Here is a 16,696-nt window from a genome sequence, read left to right as displayed (position 1 = left end):
CAACGTGGCCTCGATCGATTCTTTGTAACTTTTTTTTTTCATAATGAGAAAAATTTCCATAAACGCTTCACGATGGTCGGAGAGCTATGAATGGATCTTACACCTTAGTCTATCAGTTCAATAATGCGTAAAGTGTATAACCCGCGAAGTCAAAGATTGAGAACGGGAAGACGTCGATAAAAAAGTGCGCGTGGACAATTGACGACGGAAAATCCCTCGTTAAAATACCTTCGGTAAACAAAATTGCGGTAAAAGAATTTAGCTCGCTTGCTAGACAGACAACCGTCCGTTTACGTCACGTGTGGTGAACCTAAAAGGCATGCGAATAGTTAATTCGCCTCGGGTGCAAACGAGCAAGATTTAACGATCGGTAATCGGTTTCTCCGGCAGCGCGTTTCGGTCGTTAGGACTCGCGCATCGCGCCGCGCCGAGACGCTTCGGCAAAAAGTTTAATGACCAAGAAAAAGTCGTATTAACAATCCCATCGACCACCAGTTTGCCGCCGCCTTTTCCCTGCGAGAAGCGTACGCCGAAGGTCGCTCCCGCAAACGACGCAAATTGTGACGAAAAAGAGGAACAGAGGATATAATAATCGATTGAACAGAAGAGATTACTCAATACTTCAAAAGATGAAAAAGCGAAAAGATGTAGCGATAGATTTAGATTATGCTACAACAAATAAATAAAAACGCGAATAATTTTAATTGCTTCATAAACATCGATTATTTCGTTAAAAAGTTTACTAACTGTAAGAAATAACACAAGTCAATTCCAAAAATTTGAATTGAAGGAAATAATTACGAAGAATTCAAATTTCTGAAGCAACCGTTTTCGAAACATCGACAAAGTATCAGAAGAATATAATTAGAATATATTCATATGTATATCGGATTAATTTTTTTGCATACATTTTACTTACTAAATAAAGATTATTGTTTGAGTACTTACCTTAAACAGCCATTTCTTATCCACGCATGTCGAGCTTCGTGATATCAAAACCAGTTTATATTATTTCGAAGAAGATCGATCGTTGCGGGGGAAAAAATAAAAAAAGTCATTCTTCTGCTGCTAAAAAAATAAATAAAAATTCTTAGATTAGCTTCAGGAAAACAAGGATAGATGGAGAATCGAGTTTGGTCTCGGTTCGGTTAACAGATAAGAGTATTTAAAACACAGTGTGTACAGTTCAATATATATGCCTATATTGACTGCGCGTCTAAGTACATTGAATAAGGAATTCAAATCCCAGGATATTTAGCAATTATAGACGTAAATTAGGTGGTGAGATGGTGACTCCTTGCTACGCTAAACGCGATTATTAGTCGCGCGTCCACGAAAAACGCTCGCTCACTACTCGCTCGCGCTTACACATGCAAGCATACCGCACACTCATCGTTCTTTTTTTCTCTTTCTCAGTCTCTCCCTCGCCGTATACACCTAGATAACATCAAAATAAATCTATATCTCGCAAATAGCAATAGTTCCGATCAGGGGGCCTATGTACATGAATGGCGGACTAAACACACGTGCTTTTTCTCTCTTTCTTTCTGATTCGCTCTCTCTCGCGCACTCATTGTCCCTTTCTCTCCCTCTTTCTCTCCCCCTCTTCCTTTCGCAATAATCGTAAACTAATTACTCCATCATTTACATACATACAGTTATCTTGCAGCGCGTTTTTTTTTTTTACGCGCAACTACATCAGAAGAATTTTTGTTGTCGTAACTGCGAATTTACGGGACAGAACACCTCTGTCAAAAGTGATAGTGGTTTACTTCCACATCATTTTCTCGAAAAAAAAATCGCAGAAATTCATTAGGCGTATAATTTTTACAATCCTTTCTCGTAGTCGTTGCACTTTGGCATTCGGATCCGCGCGAAACGTTGTTCGAAACGCTCGCGCCGCTGCGCGGCGACAAGTATTATATATATATACAAGATGTACTCGAGATCACGAATCAAAATATAGCGAGAAAATTTTTATAAAATTAAATAATAAAAGTCTCTGTAACGTTTCAAAAAACTTTTGGAAATACCAAAGAGTTAAAGCCAATCAATCAAATTTTCTGGTAAAACGCTTATTTATAAAGTTGTGTGAGCGATAAAGTGTCGCAAAGACTTACTTGGTTTTTTGAGAATTTTCCTGTTACGATCTTTTGATTCGTGAATTCTGGAACATTATATAGTTGGAATTCCAGCTGAGGAAGATTTTCGCAGACGAAAATTGTAGCCGCACACCGATGCGATTTCCAGTTTCGCGCGCGCGCGCGCTTCACGAGATGCATTCCTATTTACAAAGACAAATAGCCTCGGGGTGGGATGAAAAGGTTTAGCGGAGCCCTTTACCACGGTCTCCACATGCCCTCCTCATCTTTGACGGGTTGCTGGCCGACGGGCGACGGAGACGGCATGCCGACGGCGATTTCGCTGTCCGCGTGACTAGACGGCCTGTCCTCGTGGATAACGGGCCCAGCGGACTCGCCGCTCGGTGGACGAACCGACGACGCCTGCGGATGTTGCCGCAGATGATGTTCGACGTGACCGGAATGCGTCGAGCCCTTTGAGCTGGCGGTCTTCATTTTCTTGGACGTGGTGGTGAAGTCGAGCGGCTGCTCCGGCTGCTCCATCCGCGGGCTCTTGCTCGGCTTGAGGCCGCTGGTCGGATCCTGCCACTCCTGGCCGAGGTCCTCGTGCGGCCGCTTCACCAGCTTATCGGTGGCCTTGAGTAGCGACATGTTGGTCGCCGCCCAGATCGCCGTGGGCGGATTCGGTCCGATGCTGATGCCGTTCGCCGCGGCCGCCGCCGCCAGTTGCACGTAGTGGCTCGGCAGCAGGAAGACCACCTGGCCGTCCGGCAGCCGCGAGGGTATCACTTGCACCACGGACAGCATGTTGGGGTTCTGCTGCGACGTGGAGGCCTGATCGACCGGCAGATTTGCCGGATGGTGCGGGTGGTGCGGGTCCAGAGTCGCCGGGTTCACTTGACTGAAGGCCGAGGTCGGCCGGCTGCTGTTGTTGTTCTCGTCGCCGGCGGTAGTGCTGCTGTCGGGTCGGGCCGCCTCCACCATTTCCGGGATCTCGGACTTGATTAGGCCGGCCGGCGTGAGCGCCGCGCTGCAATGCGGCCCGACCGGCACGTGGTGGTCCAGCGGGCCCGGGCTCGTCGTTCCCGCAACGCGATCCGTCACGCTGCCTGGGCTGCTGCCCAGACCGCTGTCGGGCCGCGAGCCCAGATCCAAATCTAACTCCGACACGCAACTATCCAAGTGACGCAGCAGCCGCTGCTTCACCGCCGGATCCATCGGCGTGCTGTTGCCCGTGATGATGTCCGGCGCATCGAGATAGCGGCTCACCTAAAACACAGCAACGAGACCGTCGATGCTGAAATCGGTCGACGCAAATGCACCGTGTAACGCGTGATAAATGATAATGCCGAGTGATTCCATAAATGGGGACTCGTAAACAAATAAAAACATTTCTTTTCAATTTTTCGACAAATTTAGAGGCTGGGTGTATTACAGAAACAAATATCGTGTATGTGTAGATTAAGTAATAACTAGTTAAAAGTCATCAAAAATATTGCGTATCTACAAAAATTCCACTGTATTGTGACGAGCATTCTAATGTTCTTCACAAGCGCTTTTTTACTTTTAAACTGTTTATATATTATTTTAATAACTTTCTCGTGAATATAAATATTTTTACATTATTTTTGAAACCTGTAATTTTTTATTTAAAGCAATTAAAAAAAATAAAAAAATTAGTCCATTGGAATAATTTTTCAACGTAGTGTTCATAATCCAAACGCCTGCTGGTCAACGGGCGGAAAAATGTATTGGAAATCTCATATTCGACCGCGGACGTGGTAACGCGCGTCAGTCATTATCGACCGCCTGGCGTAATTGAATATTTCGCGTTCGCTCTTTAATCCGCGGTTCGCTCGAGTAACGGCGCCGCGTGATTATTTGTTACCCGATACTCCCCCCGACCGCGACCCGCCGAGCCCCGGCCCGTAATTTATTTCGTACGTGGCCGGCGATAACAACCGGCGCGATAAAACGCTCTTTAATTCGTGCGTCGAGCGGCGGCGCGTCGACGCGCTGCGTACTTTTCGTGGTCGTTATTATCGCTGCGAGTCACTAATTAACGCGCGCTTAGAACGGCACGCTGATTAACGCGCCGCGCGCAAGTAATCGGGTCGAATTTTGTAATAATGCGTTTCGACGGTTTTTGATATTCGAAAATAAAGATCGAAGAAAGAGGTTAAATTGAAAATTTGCTGAAAAAGATTCAATTTAAAATAATGTACATGTTTTTGATAAGTTTAGAATGAAATCTGTGATAAACTTTTATCCAATTTACAATCCAAAGTAGAGAAATTCAAACAAGTTGCGCGCAATTTAGAAATTTTCTCCAAAAATATGAGGAGTTAGCTAATTCACCGATTATTTTATATATGATTAGTGATACACGCGCGTTAAAAAAAAGGGTCAGAGAAGATCAAAAAGTGACGGCGCGTGACCGCCACGGCGGGGTCGCGGCCGGAAGAGAAACGAATTGCGAGTGGAAGCGGCGCGATTGATCTCTAATCGCGTAACGTATCGCGCGCTATATTTCACACAGCGGCGACGGCGGCGGCGGCGTATCGAACGCGCGTCACTCGCCGGCGGAACTATCGTCGCCGCTGCCGGCGGACAATAGTTTCGCCATCGTGCCAAAGCGCACGAGAGAGCTTTTATGGGTCGCTGCTTCAAAATAAAGCAACCGAATCCGTCGCCGCCGCCGCCACACGCTAGGAAGGTTGCGCGCGAGAGCGGGATTCATGTAGTCGGCATTGAGAGATCGCATATATCGAGTGGAATCGCGAATTTGGGTTAATCGCATGCGTCGGAAATTAGGAGAATGGAATTTTCGTTTTCTATACATTGAAATACGCTTCTTTGAACGTAAAATATTACTAATTGTAAATAAAATTACTAAAATAAATATTTAATAATGATTAATTATTTTACTTTGCGAAATATTTCCACGGATTAACTTTTTCTACGAGAGAGAAAGAGATTTTGTGTTTTTATAAAACAGGAAAGATTTCACGCGTGAAAAGTCTTTGACCTGGTTTTCGTAGATTGCGTTTCGTCCCTTCCCGCATTGCAATCTGAGATCTGCGATTCAACGCGTCGTTTACGATACACAATGTCTTAAAACACTCGCTTCACCGGTCCTTTGATCGCAAATTGAATCTTTGATTTTATATTAAAATTTCATTAAAAATCTAATTTCTAGCTTATTATCTACTTGCATTAGCGCCAAGATTTTCTCAGACCTTGTTAATTTTTACGCGCACGAAACTCCCGAGAAACGTCGATGCTTTGGTTTCGAAGTAACCGGCTACCACTCCTGTTTTATTCTCCGACAGAGAGAAACGAACGATGGTAGTTCTCAAACACGGTGTATAATACGAGCGCACGTTTCACGCTCGTGGAAGCATCAGACCTGTGCTCTCGCACGAAGGAGAATCCCGGAGAATGGTATGGCGAAACGTGTCGCCTTGGTCGACCGCCGGTTTTATAAGACCGTAAAGTTTGCCCCGCGGGAACCTTCGCTCCTGCTTCTCCTCTTCCTCTTCCTTCCTTCCTTCCTTCCTTCCTTCCTTCCTTCCTTCCTTCCTTCCTTCCTTCCTTCTTCCTTCCTTCCTTCCTTCCTTCCTTCCTTCCTTCCTTCCTTCCTTCCTTCCTTCCTTCCTTCCTTTCTTCCTTCCTTTCTTCCTTCCTTCCTTCCTTCCTTCCTTCCTTCCTTCCTTTCTTCCTTTCTTCATTTTTTCCTTCCTTCTTTCTTTCCTTCTTTCTTTCCTTCTTTTCTTCTTTCTCCTTTCTTCCCACCTATCCACCTCGCCCGCCCTTGCCATATATCACATGACGGCGTGCTGTGATTTCGCTCGACGTTCGTCTCGTCGCTCGAAATTTCTCACACGCTCTCTGTACCATCGTTCTTTCTACCTTCCACTTCCTCCCCCCCAACACAGAGCGGAATTCGATCCTTTTTCATTCCCCTCTCGTGACGAATTTACAACACTTTTCTTAATCAAAATAAAAAAAATGTTTTCATTCTTTTCATTCTAGATGAAAAGTTTGAAAACCGCGCGAAATCGATTAATTTGACTGAATTTACTCCAAAGTGTACAGCTGCAAATTTATAACATATTCTTTTTAAAGAAACGGGCATTGCCTAAATCGAAATAGTAATAGATATTTCGACGCTGCTACACCGATTTGTTTCGTTACTGTAAAAATGCAAAAGCTGCGGCCGCTTTCTTAAAGAAAATACCATAAATTTCGCTATTGCATGTTTTTAAGAATTTTTAGAAAAAATTGCTACATTTGTTTCTAACACAGCACACATATACAAAGCCATACGCGCCTCATGACCGCATCTTTCGAGCACTATCCTAGTCGAGAAGTCGACTTTATCGGTGAGTTCTGATAAGGCGGTTGCACACAAGTACAGCGAGCTAGTGCGCGCGGGCGGGTTTTGTGCCGTGACAAGTGCGCTTTGTCGAGGCGAGCGAGCCGACAATCGTTTCGACGCCTCGAGTTCCGCCAGTGTGCTGCCGTGCCGTGTCGATGAAGATATACGACGGAAATGCCAGGCGCAGCAGCGTATCGCGTCGCGTATCGTAACGAGGCTGAGCAAAATGCTCAGGAAAAAAAAAAAAGTTCGTCGTGAACATCAAAACAGTGTTCCTCTTTTTCTCTCTTTGTGCTTCTGCTTTAAAATTATAATTATAAAAAATGTATTTACATTTATTTATATATAATTACAATTATAAAAAAAATTAATGTATCATAAATTGCACGCGAACAATCAAAACAAAATTTATCCACCGAATACGTTCAACGAACAAATTCCTTGCCGTAGAGGCTTAATTGTTTAATTTGAAATGTTTAACACTTTACAACCTCCATCGATCTTCGTGCGTAAAAACGAAAAACGAAAAATCTTTATTCTTCGTTTTCCCCCGGTTAGGCAATATCTCAGGCCTGACCATAAGGCTTATACGGTAGATTCAGCGTGACGGCGCTTACGGGGTGTCCGCTTTCAACGAGTTACCTCTCGTTTCGCGGCTGGACGTCTCTTAACGAACGAGCGGCGAACGCAAGACTTTCCAGCGACAAACCCGATACCTTCGGTCGTTCGAAGGATGGCAGCGGGGTGATTTCGGTGGGTTCTTCTTCTACCATATAGGATCTCCGCTGTCCCCATCCCTTTCTGCCGTGTAACACGAACCAGTTCCGCCGAGTTCTCCGATTACACGCTCCCCAGACGCGCTGGAATTCGACTTTTTTCACCACCCTCTCTCTTTCTCTCTCTGTTCCAACCCCGCCTACCCTTTCCCCGTTTTACTCGCTGTGGCGAAACGAGTATAATGGCAAAAACCCGAGTTTTTCCACATCGGAATCGTCTTACCGGTGATTTTCCGAAGATATAATATCGATCGATAGCATCCTTGTGACTCCTCACAGTTAAGTTACTCATCGCGAGAAAAATCTTTAAACGTGCATTTTTAAAGCAGATTTTTATATCGAGGGAAAAAATAAAATTTTAAAACGTAAAATTTATACGTCGATACCTTATATTGTTATTTGTGAATTAAAAATGTTCTTACCTCTCTCGAACAGTCCTGATATCCGGCTTTGTACCTAGACAGGCCAGGCTGAGCAAGCGATCTCTGCCGCTGCAGATGCCTGACTGTAAGTTCCAAAATATCGGCTTTCTCGAGCTTGCTATGTTTGGTGTTCTCTAGCCGAGCGCTGTCGAGGATGAGCGCCTTTAGCGCCGCCAAGGATTGATTAATCCTCGCTCGCCGTCGTTTTTCCATTAGTGGTTTGTTAGCCTGAAAAGGAAAAAGAGAACGATTTTTTAAGTACATTTATAAATAATGCAATTCGTGTTTTTTTTTCTTAAATTAAAACACAGGTCTTATACAATGTTATTTGCATTCCTAAGTACATATTATTACTCCGATAAAAGTAGATAAGGCTCCAAAGTCAATCAAGCATTGCTTATATTCGAACTATTCGAATTGTCAAACTTGAAGCTCAAATGTTTTTGATTCAAACATCTGTTCGAAAATCTTTTGTCTAAAGTCTAGACTAGGTTCAGACTAAGGTATCTGAGTCCAATCTGGCTTGTTCCATTGTGTCTCGCTTCCATATAGTTCCATAAAGTCTAGCTTGACTATAGAATACCATGAAAAATTTTGCCATCTCAGATCTTGAATGCAAGCAGAATCGGATTTAGATCCGGATTCAGGTCAGGCGAGACTGGTCATCTTCTTTTTTTTTTGTTTTTTTTTTTTTAACACAGATTTCTGTCCCTTCAGAAATTACTATTCTAGTACTATTTTTTATTTTTACCTCTTTCTCCTTTTATATATTTTGGAAACTTTAAAAAATTATCGTAGTTATGATATATGTTTGCAATATCCTCCATCGTGAAGTGTAAAATATCAAAATTCTGCTAGTGATGGATAACGGAAGATTCGCTTTTACGAGCATATCAACGCTCCAGCGAGCTCCTTCTCTTTTTTTGCGGCTTTCGACTCGCTGGCAAAGTGCCGACATCGTTCGCGGCGCGATCCGTAAAGACAACCGGGAGGCGGACGAGGCGAGGGGGCAATCGTGAAAGCTTCGACGGAACTGCGAGATAGTCACAGACGAATGGAGGTGAAGTCGGATAAAGTGGACTATACCGGAATTGATGACAGTGCCAGCTCGAAGGCGTATGCGCCGCGTCAGGTGTCCCGAATATGCACATCAGCAACACACTTGTTTATCGTGCGACAATTCCGTATTAAACATGCCACACGATAAGTTCCGCTGAATGCGTTAATTGGTTGCTGAGATCGAGAAATTTCTCAATAACTTTACGATTAATATATTTTTTAACAGAATTTTTGGAAAAAGTCGCGACGGAAATCCGTAAGATAAATCGTTATCCTAATTAATATAATTTTAGCAGAATTTTTGGAAAAAGTCGCGACGGAAATCCGTAAGATAAATCGTTATCCTAGAGAGTGATAATTTTTTCCAATCGAAGAACAATGCTATTCATGCTCAACTTTTATCACACTCCGTATAGCGCGCAGCTTTGACGGAGACGGTAAGTATACGGAAAAGGAAGCTGGCGGAAGACGTGCTGAGTGACAAGGGCGACAAGGACACGTTTGGGGAGCGAAAACGAGACGGCTGATAACAGAGTTCGACTGCGAGAGCAAGAGAAATAGAAGCGCAGAGATAGAACGTGTGAGCGGAGGAGACGAGACAAACTCGTGGAGTGACGTTTGAAAGAGAGAGAGAGAGAGAGAGAGAGAGAGAAAACAGAGAGAGATAGAAGCAACGCCGACGTTTTACGTGGAAAGAAGATAGTGTGCGAGACGGCGAGACGGGATCCGCAAAGGCACGTCTACCGAGGGAGAAGGAGATGACAGACATTCACGGAGAAGCGAGCGAGAGAGAGAATTGTCGGAAGGGAGACAGCGAAAACGATGTTGCAAGCAGCAGGAACGGACTCGCGTCCGGATGAGAAGGAGATGGCAGATATCTCTCTGTGAGAGATGAAGGTAGCAAGCGACACACGAAGCGACAAGAGCAGATCTGGAAAGCGTGTGTGTGCGTGTGTGTAGGAACGAAAGAGAGAGAGAGAATGAGAAAGCGCAGTAGATGTGAGCGATAGAAACGGAGATAGCGGGAATAGGATAGCGAGCGGCACGAAGAACGACAAAGGCTGAAACTCGGCTCTAACGAGAGAGACGAAGGCCGCGACTGCCGCGCGAGACCGACAGAGAGCTAGAGGCGGTCGGCGAAAAGGATAACAAGCGACGACGAGGACGTGCCGAGCGAGCGAGCAACCGTAAGTATGTGAGAGATGGAATAAGCTGAAAGCAGAGGGAAAGGGGGTCGAAACCGGCGCGGTGCGTTCACACGGGAACGCCGCGACGAGTAAACAAACGAGCGAGCCACCGCGGTCACGCGTGCGCGCAGGCATGTGTGCGTGTGCATACATGTGTGCACACACGTGTTATCGCCGACTGGCGCGGCACTCTTGCTCCGCCGCGTCCTTCTATTATTACAAGAGACTGCGCGAGAAGGGGGTGAGGAGGGAGAGGACGAGACGCGCGTCTGTGGCGCGATGGACTCTCATGCGGACTTGGTCGCGCGTATGCGTGCGCGCGTGCAAAGAAGCGGGAGAAGAATTTCGTAACAGGGACGTTTAAATTACGCCTCGCCGAGGGATGAAACTGGGTTAGTCGCAGGATTTGCCTTCTTTTTTCCCTTCATTTCTATTCCATTTGTTGACCGGAAGTTGGTGACGTCCGAGCGAGCGAACTGTACAATTTGAAACTCGAAGACTCGCAGTCCAAAGCCGGACGAATATGAATATATTACAAATATATAAGCTTGTCTAAAAATATAATTGCAAATATTGAAAACAAAAACGTAATAATTTTTCTAATTTTTGCTAAAAGACTTATTTCAAACGACTATGTTGATAGCTAGAATAAATATATGTTGCGGCGCACCTCTCTCTCTCTCTCTCTCTTGTATACTTCGACATAAAATTTACTTCCCAGTAACACACAGTTTCACTTTTTTTGTTCTATATAATTTTTTTGGATTAATAAATGCTTCGTTGGATACTGTTCTCCGCCGATTCTTTTTGCGAAAAGAATTATGGTCTCTCTTTCCGCGAGACTCCAATTTGCGCTGCTTTTCCGATGGGTATCGAAAGATCGTCACGCTCGAGATAACTCCGGTCGTCGTGGCGCTCTTTCACCCAGCGTGACTTTCGACTGTGAAAAATAGCCATGCGCGCGCAAGAAGAGGAAGATAAAGGCAAACATAACGTTGCGCGCCGTGACGGCGACTTTGACGGTGCCGCTGATTAGCGCGTTACGCGCGATAAATCGCGTCTCGTCGTTTGTCATTTACGACTTCGTGTCACGTATGCGGCGCAGCATCGTGAATCATCGATGTGCAAACTTCGTGAAACGTTTCGGAATTCTTGAAACCGATTATTTTAACAACAGTCATTGATAATCGTGGCAGGTCACGGTCATCTTTTCCATGTGTAAACCTAAGGCCGCCACAGAAGCTTCAATATTTTTTCTTCAGTTAAACGCGCAGACTTATAACTGCATATAAAGCATGAACAATCTTAAGTATCACTTGTAACATAGTTTCAGTAGTGAGCTAAATTTGTGTCAACTGCAAAAAAATTCCAGAGTATATTGTAGCACTCGCAACATCTCCAATTAGAAAAAGGCAATTTTATTTTTCTTCTCCATCAGAGATGTGATATAAATACTTTAGAAAGAATATTAAATAATAATTTACTATTTTAATACTTTTTGTAAGCGACATGACAAAACTTAATTTAAAAAAAATCGATATTTCGAGTTACTTCCGTTTGACGCAGCAGACGTGACGTTATACGCTCGTTCATTCTATTGTCTTCGGATGCATCATCGAGAGCAGCGTACCGCCTTCGCGCATGATAAATCGATTAAAATGCGCGGGCTAGTGGCAACGAGCGACAGGTAATTAAGCCAGGCATAACGACAATCCGTTAAGTGCCGTCAATTAAGCCGTCGTCCGACGACGACAGAACCGACCGACGATGTCCGCCGTGTATTCCTCCTCCCCTTCCTTCATTCTCCTCCTCTTCCACCTATTGCTTCGAAATCCCGCGAAACTTTACCGCTCTCATTAACTCGACGCGCCCCTCTGGAATTCCCCCACCCGCCGCTTCGATCCCTCTGACCATAATCCGACGACGTGAACGCGATAAAAATTACGAATTTCTCGACGCGATGACGAAAGTAAAGAAGGAATAGACCATTGCTTACTAAATTTGGAAGCTTATACTGCATTCTACTAGATCTGAACTAATTTTTTCGCTTAATTAATATCAAAACCTTTCGCTTACGCGCGATGACGAGAATAGTAAAATGTCCATCAAATTCGTAACACTGCTATTTTTTATATATTTTCAACTTTATCTCAAATAAATTTTCTATCCAAAACGTATTTCCCCATCTAAAATTCCCACATTATTAAGACCGGGCTCATATTCGCGGCGCGCATATCTCCGCCGCGAATCCATTCCGCTAATAAAGACGAGTGCGCGAAGTTACGCCCTTCCGTCGCCGGTAGAAACTTTCCTAATAGGAGACCACAGCCACTCCGTACGGCGTGGTACGCTCGAGCGGATGTACTCTCACGCGACGCGGATCACCTTAAAAGGGCACCCGCAGCCGCACTTCACGCACGCGTGCATCGCGAGATCACGCACGCATCTTGCCTACTTCGGAATTTCACGAAGTCGAGTCCTTTTTGCGTTTTTTACACATTACGCAATGCCGAACATAACGCGCATTAAGCGTCTCAGCTATTTTACGAGAGAACGAGAGAGTGTATACGCGTGCGTGTGTATGAATATTTCATGCAATTCGGGCAAGAAATATGGAAATCAAATTTATTTAAATATTATGTGATAATTGTGGATAAAAAAAAATTCCAGGCGCGAACGGCAAGTACATGGCAGCGATTATTTAGAAATTCAGGTAAAGTGCATTATTACTGCATTTTCTTATCAAGCGTAAGAACTCACGTTAAAATATGCGAGCAGAAGCTGCGGGGTCTCATGAATTAATTGGATAAAGTGAATTATACTTTTCGACGGTGCTAGGCCATGCGAGCGGCGACGCCCCGACGATTTGTGTGATAACCGCTCGTAGATACGTTCAATTACCGCAAATTGATGTTACAAGGCGCCGACACGCACCGTCCGTATCGCGACGTGCCCTTGCGACCCGCTGCGTTTCGCCACCCGACAAAGAGAAATAAGGAAATACATTTGTCACGTACTTCGGGACTTACGCTCGATTTCGTCATTAATAACGTCAACACTCGTTAACGAGAATTCGACGAGGAAAATTAATGGAAATAGCTATCAATCTTTTAACACCGTTATCTCGAAATAAAAGAGAGAATTTGTGAGATATTTGTGTGATATTATCGCAAAATAAACGCAATGACGAAAAACTTAGTTATGTTTTAACATAAATTTTGTCGCTCCTTCTTCGCATCTGCAAACTCGGCGATTCTTCGCGCAATTGCATGCAAATCGCATCGCGGCGAGTATAATTTTAATTTCGTTTTTCGACACCCGCATTTTGTCGTCTATAATTCGAGGCTTTGCGTGCGCGCTGCTTTTATTCCGCTTTTCATCGGGCTTTTAATCGCGCGTTCACGCAGAGGAGCAATATTTCTTTTATGCTTCGTGCAGTTTTATCGCTATCGGCACGTTTCTTTTTTTTACGATACGGAAATACGCAAAGGTCGAATCCTTGCGGAATTTCGCGAAATTCGCCGTGTTGAGAAATTGACCTACTTCGCGGAAATTAGAGGAAAGAAAAGCGTAGGTAACACCAAGTTCGCGCGCTCCTTTTTATGCATTCAAGTTTTTAAATCGCCAACTTTTCTCAGAGTCACGCTGTGAGCGTTATCGCTCGCGAGTCGCTGAGATTGCATCGGACGACGAGATCGTAACATTATCTCTTTTTTTATATTCAACATTTCGATATATGTAGAAAACATCTCGAAAACGTAAATTATACTATTAAAAAATAAATAATATTAAATAATTGCTATAAAAAGAAAATGCGAATTAATTTTCCATTACGGTAGTCGAAAATTCTTTGAGCAAAGGATTCCATTTTTTTCGAAACTCTGCATAATACACGCAGCTCGTGTCTATTTATCGCAAGTGTTACGCATGCACGTTTTGTATATTTGAAAATCCAAGTGATAAATTAGCGGATTTTCATATAAAAGATATTGGAGGATATCGAGATTGAACGACGAGGGATTGTGCAAACGAGCCACGTGTCCAGTATCGAATTCACGCCACAGCAGCGGCTTACAGCCGAAGATTAAGTGCGCTGGAGGGTTGAGAGGTAGGGTGAGTCGCGATCTGAGGTCATACGCTTTATTCTTCGCGCGCCCATACATCAAGTGTTCTTAAGATATTAAATCAACCATATTAAATTATTATCTCTATGTCCGCACTTATGTATTCCATGCTTTCTCTTTTCTACTTTCTAAACTCTATTTTCATGCATTTTACACACTTTTCTCGATTGATATTTCAAGAAAATTAAAAATATCGTTGACATTAAAATCTTGCGTATATGAAATATAATTCCATTTTTAATAGGAAAAAAAATTCGTATTTTTAATCGCAAGACAAAATTAATCCCCGAATCGAAATTATTCGCATATTTGTTTGAGAAGTAAGTTTTCTTTTCTCTTACTCTTCGTCCGTCCGAGTGCTTCGGGCTCGGGCTGAGGCTCGGGCTGGGGCTCGGTGCCGGGCTCGGACCCTGATGGACGGCCTGCTGATGCTGGTGGTGCTGTCGGTGGCTACTGCCGGCTGATTTCTTCTCCTGGTGCCTCAGCGAGTGTAGACGCGCGGTCATCTTAACAGGCCGCGACGGCCCTCGGCTCAGATCGCAGCACCCTACGTGATTGGCTGGACGACTGGTCGGCTGAGATTCTCAGCATCTCGCGGGCGGTCTGCGATGGTCAGACCAGACTACCACCACCGGACCTTCCTTTTTTTTTTTCCTTGCGACTTATTGTTGGCACTGGCTAAACGATACACGGCCGACTAATCACTGTTGTACCATGCTCTCGAGAGCGCCTCGAGAGATCGATAGCGAACGAGAAGTCCGAGTTCTCACAATTGGCGATGATCGAAGCCCGGTCCTGCCTATCTGGCGCCGCAAAGTGCACTTGCAACGCCGACACGGGGACCAACAATCAACAACGTGCCTCAGAGAGGAAGAAAGTTCCGTGAAAGTTTACGCCACCCAGGTGGCTTGCACACCGGCGCACACGCCGCGCCACGTGGTTAACCACGCGTCGCCGACCACTTGTCACTCGCGGCGCGGGATGGCTTTCTCGGCGAATCCTTGCCGGATTCTCCGATTCGTTCCGAAAATTGTCTCACCAAGTGCGGCCCGAACGGTCAATGAATTGACCGAAACGCACTTATTCACAAGTATTCGTACGGCTGAGTAAACGTCCTGCCGTTGCTAAATCTTTTTGACAGCGGCGCGCTCGATCGCGCACTTTGTCAAAGTGTCAATATCGAGTCGAGTCACTCGATCTTCCCTCCGAAAAAAATCCTGTGTCACGAGGCGTACACCGAACACTTCCGCTCGCATCGAGCTCGCGAATCGCGAATTCACGAGCGTCGAACGCAAACGGAGGGAGGAGGGGACTTTTTCCCTCGTGCGGTTTTCTGTAAACACGAAGATCGATCTCGATCCGTCACACTATATGTCAGATAAGACAGCGATGAATGCACGCAACGTGTGCGACTTGGCTGCAAGAGCGTCCGCGTATCTCACGCGACGAGCGCCGGTGACGGACTGTGAGGCGGCGAGCGGTAGCTGGCGGCTGTACGCGGCGCGCGAGCTTGGCGCGCCGAGGCCGCGCGTCGGCAGCGCGTCGGCAGCGTCGGGAAGAGAGAGAGGAGGGCTTGCGTCGTGGTTGGTGTACGTGGAGAGCAGGGGACACCAGGGAGCACACGGATGGCTCGCCGCTCGGCGTCGGTCGGAAGGCTCGCTTGCCTGCTCACGCGCGCCCTTGCCTGCGGCTACGTGCGGTCGTCTCCTCTTCTCGTTCTCTTCTCCCTCTCTCTCGCGTCTGTCCTCGTCGCGTCGTCGTTTCTCTTTCTCCTTTTCTCGCTCTCTCTCTCTCTCTTTCTCTCTCTCTCTCAGGGCCGTTTATTGCCTAGCCACCGTGAAGCGGCGTCGAAGCAGGAACTCCGATTTGGATATCAGCATATCTTTTTTCTCTCTCCCTCTTCCTTTCGGCGACGCTTATTCTTTTTTTTTTTAATCGATGCCTGTTCGACTGCTTCCTTCCCTTTGGGTTTCGAGTAAATGAGGATTAAAACTCTACTGGCTGAATGCGTTTATGCGGAGACGAGACTCACGTTTCTTTCTGTATCGTGCAAGCGAGACTCCGTCGGTTTGACATACACATTCGCAAGTTGATCGCGTTATCTGATACTTTTCGGTATCGTTTTATAGTTGTTAAAAGTTTTAAGTCCATTTCGGACAAAAGTAATATGGCAATCAAGCGAAAGAAGCGGCAAATTGGCGCTCGAAGCGCAACCGAGTTTCCTGTTTGCCCGGAGAGATCATCTACCCGGAATGTGCCTGATTTAGCTGACATTTAGCGGGTCGCGTTCGATACGGGTTCTATGCATCGCCGTGAAGTAAGCGGCGTGCTGTTGCGTTGCGAAGAAAAAAAAAAAAAAAAAAAAAAGGAGAAAAGGAAGAAATCCATCGTGCCTGAGAGAAAAGATGAGCCGCGCGCCGCCGCTCCAACGCAGGAGCGCGGCACGCGATAAGGGCTGGGGACGCGCGGGGGTCCGCGGGCGCACGTCGGCCTTTAATCTCCTCGTCTCGCAACGCGCGCGAAAAGGCGGACGGGCGGCGGCACGTCGTGTGCGACTGAACAGCCGCAAGAGGAGGCGGGACGGAGAAGGGATGAAAAACGCCGAGGCGACGGGTCGCGGTCGGCGGCGCATGGTGCGCAGGGTTAGGGGAGGAGAGGAGCGAGGG

The 16,696-nt window shown here is 45.7% G+C and overlaps 1 protein-coding gene across 9 annotated transcripts in view; it reads right to left on the bottom strand.

The window, feature by feature from the left end:
- Window positions 1-1,180: 1,180 nt before the first annotated feature.
- Window positions 1,181-16,696, bottom strand: part of Sidpn (similar to Deadpan) — a 137,798-nt gene continuing 122,282 nt past the window's right edge. For 8 of the 9 annotated variants that reach the window (XM_012371773.2, XM_067361288.1, XM_012371784.2 and 5 more), the window contains 2 exons: window positions 7,661-7,888; window positions 1,181-3,350 (listed from right to left, as the gene is read on the bottom strand). In XM_012371773.2, coding sequence (XP_012227196.1) covers window positions 2,340-3,350; window positions 7,661-7,888 — 1,239 coding nt within the window. In that variant the 3' untranslated portion in view covers window positions 1,181-2,339. Of the gene's footprint in view, window positions 3,351-7,660; window positions 7,889-14,371; window positions 15,574-16,696 lie in introns of those variants that run through there. The other variant, XM_012371809.2, reaches the window with a different exon arrangement.

This window comes from Linepithema humile, chromosome 1, assembly GCF_040581485.1.
Source record: "Linepithema humile isolate Giens D197 chromosome 1, Lhum_UNIL_v1.0, whole genome shotgun sequence".
Lineage (NCBI taxonomy): Eukaryota > Metazoa > Arthropoda > Insecta > Hymenoptera > Formicidae > Linepithema > Linepithema humile.
Note: the sequence above shows the minus strand (reverse complement) of the source record. Positions and strands in the feature narration are given on the sequence as shown.